A 10,000-nucleotide genomic window follows, 5' to 3' on the forward strand; every position below is an offset into this window, starting at 1 on the left:
CCCCTTCTCTCTCTCTCTCTCTCTCTCCCTTTCTCTCTCTCTCTATCTCCCTTTCTCTCTCTCTCTCTCTCTCTCTCTCCCTTTCTCTCTCTCTCCCCTTCTCTCTCTCTCCCTTTCTCTCTCCCCTTCTCTCTCTCTCTCTCTCTCTCTCTCCCCCTCTCTCTCTCTCTGTCTGTCATGCACGATATATCGGCAATCATATCGGTATCGGACGATGTAAGTCATCTTTTAATATATCGCTATCGGGCCCATGTGCAAAACAGGGCCGATGTGAACAGCCGATAATTACTTCTGTCTAGCTGCTGTTGTGTGTTTTTGAGAGGAAACCATGTGGTAAATCTATGATTTTTCGGCTTTTTCCAAGTGTTTTGGAAATAGAGACAGTGTTTCCATGTGTTTTGGAAATAGAGACAGTGTTTCCATGTGTTTTGGAAATAGAGACAGTGTTTCCATGTGTTTTTCAGTATCTGTAACATTTGATTATCATAGAAACTTGGTATCGGCCAAAATGTTCATATCAGTGCATTCCTAAAGGCCAATTTATACTTCGCCGTACGACACTTTTGAAAGTGTCAACAGACAGAAATGACGTCACTGTCGACACTTTTTCGTGTCGGACTGGGGTGTCTTGCACCCACCAAACTGTCTAATGTCACAGATGCCGTCACTTTCGGCACACAGCTGTGATTGGATAGCTAGACGGAAGGCACAGCTGTGATTGGATAGCTAGACGGAAGGCACAGCTGTGATTGGATAGCTAGACAGAAGGCACAGCCGTGATTGGATAGCTAGACAGAAGGCACGTTCGTTGCCATGGATCAATCAGCCACGCGTCTTTAAGTTACCGTGGAGATGATCAGACACTTAAGTATAAAGCGAAGTATAAATGCTAAATGTCTGTCGACATTTTTTTTCTGTCGACAGACATTTGCCGTACGACACTTGTCGAGTGAGTAGAAATTAATTTTAGTGAGGGTGTGTTCGTCGTCTGCTTGCCTCGTCTCTTTAGAATGGGATGAGGTCCCCTCGGATGAAGAGGACAAGACCTTAAAGGAGGATGAGAACAGGTACGCCCGTCTCTGCCCCATACAAACATGACAACGGTGTGATATCAACATGCTCTACTGCTCTTCAATTTCACAAACTGTAGAAGTAACTGATGATGCCCCCCCCCCCACGTCCCCCCTCCCTCTACCCCTCTCTCATGACCCCCCCTTATCTCTCTCCATCTGTCTGCCCCCCCCCCCTCTCCTCTCCCTCCCTTCCTCTCTCCTCTCCCTCCCCTCTCTCCCTCCCTTCTCTCTCCTCTCTTTCTCCTCCCCCTCCCTCCCTTCTCTCTCCTCTCTCTCTCCTCTCCTCTCCTCCCCTCTCTCTCCCTCTCCTCTCCTCCCCTCTCTCTCCCTCTCCTCTCCCTCTCCTCTCCCTCTCCTCTCCTCCCCTCTCTCTCCCTCCCCTCTCTCTCCCTCTCCTCTCCCTCTCCTCTCCCTCCCCTCTCTCTCCCTCTCCCTCTCCTCTCCCTCCCTTCTTCCCTCCTCCCCTCCACTCCCTCCCTTCTCTCTCCCCTCCCTCCCTCCTCTCTCCTCTCTCTCTCCCTCCCTCCCCTCCTCTCCCTCTCTCCCTCCCTCCCCTCCTCTCCCTCTGTCCTCTCTCTCTCCCTCCCTCCCCTCCTCTCCCTCTCTCTCCCCTCCCTCCCTCCTCTCTCTCTCCCTCCCTCCCCTCTTTTCTGCCCCCTTCCAGCTCGTTCATCTCCCTGGCGGAGAAGGTCCACCGCGGCCTGCGCGTCTTCAACAAGGTGTTCACCGAGCGCGCCGAGGTCCTCTGGCAGCACCTCATCACGCTGCACGCCATCGCCGACGACATCAGCAGCTTCCACCGGAAGGCCAAGATCGGCAACATCACCGGCGGCACCACGGCGGCGGTGGGCGGCGTGGCGGCCATCGCCGGGCTGGCCCTGGCGCCCGTCACGTTCGGCGCCTCGCTCATCATCACAGCGGTGGGCGTCGGCATGGCGACGGCCGGCGGGATCACGTCGGCCTCGGCGACCATCTCGGACAACGTCAACAACATGCACGACCGGAAGAAGGTAGGGGTCACTCCCGGGGTCACGGTCAGTACGGCTAGCATGGCTCCTGGGGGAACTTTTAAGCAAGATTTTAAGTCATACCTTTTTAATCTCGCTTTCATCATGTAGTTTTACCTATATTAGTACTTTTTTTTTTCTACATACTCACCTTTTTTTTTTTACGTACTTGCTATTCTCTTTTGCCATATATGATCTGTCATGTTTTATTCTCTTATTTTTATCTACTATTTTAACTGTTTTTAATTATTCTGCAAAGCACTGTGTGCTACATTTGTTTGTATGAACAGTGGTACAGTACATAAATAAAGTTGACTGACTCCTTCCTCCCTGGTATATGACTGTTAATATTGTTTTATATGCGGGAACACTGGCGGCCCAGCGAATTTCCTTCAGCGACAAACGGCGTCTGATTGGCTGATTGATTAATTGGCTGACTGAGGGTGTTGATTGACAGGTGGAGGCGGTCCTGGAGGACTACGAGGACAGGCTGGAGGCCGTGGCCCGGGTGCTGAGGTTCATCCTCCACGGCCTCTGGAGGCTGAGGGGACACCCGCTGATCATGGCCGGCACGCAGCACTACTCCGGAGACTGGGAGGTCAGCGCTTCCGTTCATTTCATTTCAAACCTTTATATACAGCAGGTTTCCCTCATTTACAGTGATGACGAGTTCAGAGACACAAATATCACCTGAACAAATATAATATACAATAATAATAATAATTAAAAGAATGTACTTAAAATATGTTATATATCTTTTTTTATACATTTAAGTATTTATTTTGTTATATGTATGTTTATATATGTACCTGTATATAAATACTCAAATATATGTATATTTATTTTATGTTATATATGTATGTATGCGTGTATATATATATATATATATATATATAATTGATTTATATAAAATACATATTGTTTACACACCCATATCAATGTGTCAATATATTAGCTTTAGCACAGATGCTTTTCAGCCTCCCTTCCTGAGGTAACCAGGAAGCTGAACCCACCCGTGCGCTCAAGACGTCATATTCAAAGTTGAGCACTGACACAGCCACTGTTGCGCCGTCCGCTTCATCGACTACTGTACGTGTTTCTACTGTAACTAATCATTCCATCGGACCCTCATACCCACATCTCGTACGCATGACGAATAAACCCCCTCGAACTCCTGATAAGCCGCCTCGGACCTCGGGCCGGACCCGGGGGGATCCTGTATCTCCGCCAGCGATAGACCCCTTGCGGCGGTTCCCCCCAAGACTTTGGAACTCGCTCCCCCTGGACCTGAGATCCGCAGGAACAAGAAATATTTTCAAGGGGCACCTGAAAAACGATCTGTTCAGGCAGGCGTTTGAGCCCTGCCGATGATGTCATATCTGTAGGTCCTGCTGTGTGTGTCTTTGTTTTATTGTACTAGTATAAGGGCCTTTGAAATTGGCCACTCTTTGTATACTTTTTTGTTTCACTGTTGTGTTATTTATTTTACTATGCACTTTTTGTATACTTTCTCGTTTTACTGTGTTGTATGTTATTTATTTTACTATGCACTTTTTGTTACCTGCACCTTATACGAAGCACTCTGTGCATTCGGGCTGAGAGGGGTGCTATACAAAGAAACTTTTACTTACTTACTTTACTTACCCCCCCCCGAGTGACCCCCCCCCCCCTCCCCCGAGTGACCCTCCCTCCCCCGGTGTGTCCGCAGGTGAGGCGAGCCGTCCAGATGGTGGGCCTGGTGGACCGTCCGGCGGTGAGGGCCAGCGAGGTGGCGGAGGCAGCCGTGGCGGCCGTGCGCGGCCTGTTCAAGGGGATGGACGAGTACTTCGTCAAGGACTCGCGGGAGCTGAAGAAGGGCTGCAAGAGGGAGGTGGTGGGCCAGATCAAGCAGCTCGCCCACGAGCTGCACCGTGGCCTGGTGGAGCTCAACGCCCTCCGGGAGGAGCTGCAGGACGCTAACGGGGGGATTTGAAGAGAAAAAGAACTACAACTCCCATGATGTGTTGCAGGCTGTGAACTGTAGTCTTAGGAGAACTACAATAACCCATGAATACCGGTTGTTGGGAGATGTGTTCCGCTGGTATTGATCGCCCTCTTCTGGCCAAACTGGGGAACGGTTTCTTGAAATATTCCCACGCTCTACATGGGTTAGGGTTAGCCTAACCCTAACCCACTTTAGGCACCTTTTGTATTTGTCACTTCCGTGGGTGGTTTAAAAAAAGTTTTTGTAGGCTATAGTCTTGTGGTAACAAATGGAACAGGATCTCGCGAATTCCTGTGTGCTTATGTCTCAGGATTATGTAAGAAACCCGTGGCATATCAGGCGACTACCCCACCCCTCCGTTTTTGAAATACAAGCCGAAGTGTGTGTGTGTGTGTGTGTGTGTGTGTGTGCGCGCGCGCGCGAGCGATGCTTTCTGATTTCTAATATATGTTTGTAATTTATACCAAACATTCTGCTATGCATTCTTATTTTAAGGTCCTGAAATTTGTATACTCAAACTCAGTGCTGTATGTACAAATTAGCTTGTGAATAAAGATAAATAATATTTGGAAACAATGGCGTGATAAACTATGTATATATATATATAATTATATTTAACACATTTGAAAGGAGAGGTACAGGAGGTTTGTTTGTATAGGTTCTGGTGAAGATGCGAACAGATTTGACAGATGGCCTACCACATAGATTTGACAGATAATCGTAGACCTCTGATTGGCATTGCTTGTGCCTGAGCGGATCTCCAGAGGTGAAGCGAGCTTTGGGCAGGGCAAAACACTTCTGAAGGTTGGCTCAAATTTACCTTGCCCAACTTTATGTGAGTGGTTGAAAAGAATAGGGGGGTGGCGGTTTAGAAAGTGTAGCCTAGAAGTATCCAGTATCTGGTGGTGGTTCCTCTTTCAGCTGAAACCTCGATTCTAATAGAGTAGGCAAACCTGTTTGACAAGCGCAGAGGGAAGTGACGGGACGTATGCGGCAGTAAGGTCGTTTCTTACCGACGTTCCTGTTTACAAAACGTTGGCCAAACTTTTGAACGAGTCTGCATGCGATCTTAAGGTAAGCGCTATCAGATTGAATCACTTAACGACTCTTGGGAAGGTTAGCCTACCAAAAAGTAGGCTATACATCCCGGGATTGTTTTGACATAAGCCCTGGCGACATATCTGGTGAGAAAAACGCAGCCGACAGGTTTCAACCTTCATCATGACGTTCTTTATGCAACATTGGATGTTATTGTTAGAAAATCCACTCTGAAATTAGGCTACAGAAGCTCATTTTAAAGCTTCACAGCTTAAATCTTTTTAAAGCTCTTGCCTACTCAAACCCTTGTGGTGGACCTTCCAAAGAAGAAGCTAGTTTAAGGTAGCTTCTTAGACAGTTCATTAAATCTCATATCTGGGCTCATAACCTGTGTGTGTGTGTGTGTGTGTGTGTGTGTGTGTGTGTGTGTGTGTGTGTGTGTGTCCTAAAGTCAGTATGAATATGTTCAGAAGAGACAAGGTTACCTCAGCAACTCCTGCTGTTCCACCCAGGCCAAGCGCAGAGGTAGGACGCTGCCGTCACTTCCCACTTCTCACCGTCTGTGTGTGTGTGAGAGAGAGAGAGACAGAGAAATTGAGAGAGAGCAAAGCAGATGTGTGTATGTGTGTGTGTGTGGTCACAGATATTACTGAAACATAATTGAGAGATTTGAACATCCACAGGAACTGAACAACCCAATCCAGTACAGCTTGAACAGAGAGGAGGAGATGAAGAGTAACTCACAGGTACTAGTAAACACACACACACACACACACACCCAGTAGTTTGCTGGGATTAGCGGTGTCACGTCTCGTCCCACATTTCCAAATCTACCGGTTGACTTTCAGGGGAACGTCAGTGACGTCAATAGTGAGGAACTTCCGAAGACCAAGGTAGTGTAAGGAGGTTTCATAGACAGTTCATTAAATCTTATATCCATCTGGGCTCATAACCGAGGTGTGTGCGCGCGCGTGTGTGTGTGCGTGCCTGTGTGCGCGCGTGTGTGTGTGTTCCCTACAGAGGACAGGTGGTGTGATGGGAGTTATGCAGAAGGTGAATCCGTTCAAGTTCGCCTCGCAGGTAGGTGGCCAAACCAGCACACTTAACCCAAGTTATCATTCATTTTCTCTCTCTCTCTCTCTCTCTCTCTTTCTCTCTCTCTCTCTCTCTCCTTCTCTCCCTCTCCCTCTCTCTCTCTCCTTCTCTCCCTCTCTCCCTCCCTCCCTCCCTCCCTCCCTCTCTCTCTCTCTCTCTCACTCGGTTCATCTTCCGTGTCTCCCTCTCTCCAGACCTCCTGCTCGACGTCAGCGGAAACCACTGCGGGAATCGCCCCTGACGACAAACGGGTGGGGTTAGGATGATGATGAGGAGGAGGAAGGTGGTGTTATTGTAGAAGTGATACAACAGTCGGCATTGCCATTGAACAGAATACAATAGAACTCTACCCTAGATGAATAAAGACCCCGGGGCGGTTCTAGTCAGTGTCTCTGTGTTTGTCAAACCTCCGTAACAAAGGTCGTGTGGGTTTTCCAGAACCCCGGAGCGCTGAAAGGAGTCATGCAGAAAGTCAACCCGTTCAGGTCGTCGACACAGACGCAGGTACAAGTAGTACAGATACCGATACAGTAGATACAGTTCCATGTGCAGACAGTTACCCACACACACACACACACACACACACACACACACACACACACACACAGACAGGTCCAGACTGTCCCACCTTCTCAGCTGTTTGCTTGCTGTGTCTCCCAGGTGCAGAAGGACGATGTTCAGACGGACGGCGTCGGTCAGCGACCAACAGCGAAGCTACCAGACACCAAGCAGGCGAGCCCTCCCAACACACGCACACACACACACACACACAGAGCTGGGATGAGAGCGCAGAAAGAATTTGTTTTGGCGTCGGGTATTTTACTTGCTGAAATGGGCGTGTGTGTGTGTGTGTGTGTGTGTGTGTGCGCGTGTGTGTGTGCGTGTGTGTGCGTGCGTGCGTGCGTTGTCCCGTGTGTGAACAGTTTGCTTTGTGTTTCTCAGAACCCCGGGACGTTCAAAGGAATGATGCAGAAGGTCAACCCATTCAAATCCACGGCACAAACACAGGTGTGGTCATGTGTCCCGTTAGTGTAAACGTCCTCTAATGCAAATACACAGCAACTGTTAAGCCTACTGTACTCATCTCCTCTGTTACTCCCTCCCCCTTTCTTTCCCTCTTTCTCCTTCTCTCCTCTCCTCTCTTCTCCCCTCCTCTCTCTTCTTCTCCTCTCCTTTCCTCTCTCCTCTCCTCTCTCTCCTCCTCTCTTCTACCTCTCCTCTCCTCTCTCTCCTCCTCTCCTCTCTCTCCTCTCCTCTCTCTCCTCCTCTCCTCTCTCTCTCCTCCTCTCCTCTCGCCTCTCTCCTCCTCTCCTCTCTCTCCTCTCCTCTCTCTCCTCCTCTCCTGTCTCCTCTTCTCTCTCTCCTCTCTCTCCTCTCCTCTTCTCTCTCTCCAGGACAGTCAGTCTCTCCACAGTGATCTGTCCTCCAGTTCTGGAAGTTTGGCTGAGAACAACAACTCCACTGAGAAGCAGGTCCTGGTGATGATGATGACGACAACAATGATTTTAAAAATCTCTACTTTTTTTTTTTACATATTCTTCTTTATTTATTTATTTATATTATTTATATTATTTTATTTATGTATTTTTCTGGTCTAATGAAAACAATTCGTGTCACAGAATATGGTGGAACAGTCATCATGATTTGTTTAGTTTCTTTCTTTACACATTTAAGAACATTTAAAAAGATAATATACAACGTATGCGAAGAAGAACTGCCTAAAATGCCACCAGGGGCTTGAGAAGTGGCATTCTCTGAGTAGCATATCACAAGAAACACCGTCAATTGAAGCAATGTATTATACACAATCTGTATGTACTAAAAAAAACAGACATCAATTAGCATATTGCTTAGCATTAGAGCGGTTTGTCCAATGATCGTAGGGTCCACGGTTCGAATCCCGCCTCCTCCTGTCCACGTGTCGAAGCGCACTCGGGCAAAGACACCGAACCCCAAATTGCTCCCAATGAGCAGGATAGCACCTTGCATGGCAGCTGCCACCATTGTTGTGTGAATGGGTGAATGAGAGGCCTTCATTGTAAAGCGCTCTGGATAAATGTATATAATTGTGCTATATAAGTGTGTTTTTTGACCATGTAGCTCAGAGATTTCTTCCATCGTCTCACGACAGACGGACGATCTTCAGACGGACGCTTTCGACCCCCAGGTTCAAGTGAAGCTGCCAGAGGCCAAGCAGGTGAGGCCTGCCCAGCACACACACACACACACATACACACCCGCACACTCACACACACACGCATACATACACACGTACACACACACGCTCACACACGCACACATCCACACACACACACGCACACTCACACTCTCTCTCACACACACACACACACACACACACACACAGCTGGGAGGGGTACACGGGAAAGCCTCTCTATTGATGATGGAAGTTGTGAACTGTGTTCAATGCCGTGTTTCTCAGAGCCCTGGGATGTTCAAAGGAATGATGCAGAAGGTCAACCCGTTCAAATCTACCCAGCAATCCTCCCAGGTACGTGTGTGTGTGTGTGTATGTGTGTATGTGTGTGTTACTGTAAGTGTTAAGTGTTAAGTAACATTTGTGAAAAGTTGTCCATCTGCCCTTAAATATGTTCTTCCTCTGCTCTTTCAATCTCTCTTCTCTCTCCTCCTCTCCTCTCTCTCCTCCTCTCTCTCCTTTTCTCCTCTCTCTCCTCCTCTCCTCTCCCCTGTCTCCTCTCTCTCCTCCTCTCTCCTCTCTCCAGGACAGTCAGTCTCTCCACAGTGATCTGTCCTCCAGTTCTGGAAGTTTGGCTGAGAACACCAACTCCACTGAGAAGGTCCTGATGATGAAGAATAGGATGATGATGAAGATGATGATGAAGACTATGGTCATGATAATGATGCTTGTGATGATGATGAAGAATATGATGATGATGATTGTGTCTCTCTGCCTTGTTGCAGGCGATCTGGTACACTGATTATGAGGAAGCAGGAAGTGAGGTGAAATGTGAACCAGCAGCTGAACAAAACCAGAAGAAGAACAGCGGGGTTTGTGCTGGTGGCACGTTGTTGTTGTTGTTATCTGTATATCTGTTGTGTTTGATACTGTAGCTTGTTTGTGTGTGTGTGTGTACGTGTGTGTGTGTTTCCGTCCGTGTCCAGACATTCGGGATTCGAAGAATTCTTCCTGGTGCTTTGTTTGGCTCTGGCGTCAAGGTACAGTAACTCTCTCTCTCTCTCTCTCTCTCTCTCTCCCCGGCGTGGAACGTGCGTGCGCACTTCGATATAAATCGAAAAATCGTTGTGCGTACCTTTTGGAACTTGTGGATGTCCGCATCCCTTAGTACGCGAATCCCGAGCAAGGTTTTCTAAAGGAGGCCCCCAGGTCTGCAACTCCCAACTGTGTGTGTGTGTGTGTGTGTGTACATCTATCTGTTCCAGGAGAGTCCAGTAGAGGTCCAGCCGCTGGTTCCGGCGGAGGTACCGGACCCTGGTGAGGTCAGCCCTCTGGAGACTGAGGATGTATGTACGCCTAATGAGCCATTATAATGACACAATATAATGATAGTAGAATAACAATAGAATATAATAATAATGTGTACATGACTTCCTGTAGTCATGCCTCCACTGTACTGTGTGTGTGTGTGTGTGTGTGTCATCCCCAGGACGAGGATGGTCTTCTGGATTGGTGGAGGACGGCAACAGGTGTGTGCGTGTGCGTGTGTGTGTGTGCGTGCGACAAATCAACATCAGGCTCATTCACACACACACAGCCCCCGGTCCGTAGCGTCCGTTAACGCGCTCCGTCCCCCCCGCGGCAGGCT

General features: G+C 48.4%; 1 protein-coding gene across 1 annotated transcript in view; it reads left to right on the forward strand.

The window, feature by feature from the left end:
* LOC311319944 (uncharacterized protein) overlaps positions 1–10,000 on the forward strand; it is a gene marked incomplete at its 3' end in the record, with an annotated part of 25,802 nt that overhangs the window by 12,837 nt on the left and 2,965 nt on the right. Inside the window, exons 32-45 of the mRNA XM_084451578.1 lie at positions 1,010–1,067; positions 1,738–2,083; positions 2,538–2,678; positions 3,789–4,046; positions 6,123–6,182; positions 6,392–6,448; positions 6,636–6,701; positions 6,858–6,929; positions 7,140–7,205; positions 8,329–8,394; positions 8,638–8,706; positions 8,939–9,064; positions 9,618–9,669; positions 9,998–10,000. The exon at positions 9,998–10,000 is cut by the window's right edge and continues 49 nt beyond it. Of these exons, the coding sequence (XP_084307704.1) occupies positions 1,010–1,067; positions 1,738–2,083; positions 2,538–2,678; positions 3,789–4,046; positions 6,123–6,182; positions 6,392–6,448; positions 6,636–6,701; positions 6,858–6,929; positions 7,140–7,205; positions 8,329–8,394; positions 8,638–8,706; positions 8,939–9,064; positions 9,618–9,669; positions 9,998–10,000 (1,440 nt within the window). The remainder of the gene's footprint in view (positions 1–1,009; positions 1,068–1,737; positions 2,084–2,537; positions 2,679–3,788; positions 4,047–6,122; positions 6,183–6,391; positions 6,449–6,635; positions 6,702–6,857; positions 6,930–7,139; positions 7,206–8,328; positions 8,395–8,637; positions 8,707–8,938; positions 9,065–9,617; positions 9,670–9,997) is intronic.

The sequence above is a fragment of the Borostomias antarcticus genome (assembly GCF_949987555.1).
Source record: "Borostomias antarcticus genome assembly, chromosome: 17".
In the NCBI taxonomy this organism is placed as follows: domain Eukaryota; kingdom Metazoa; phylum Chordata; class Actinopteri; order Stomiiformes; family Stomiidae; genus Borostomias; species Borostomias antarcticus.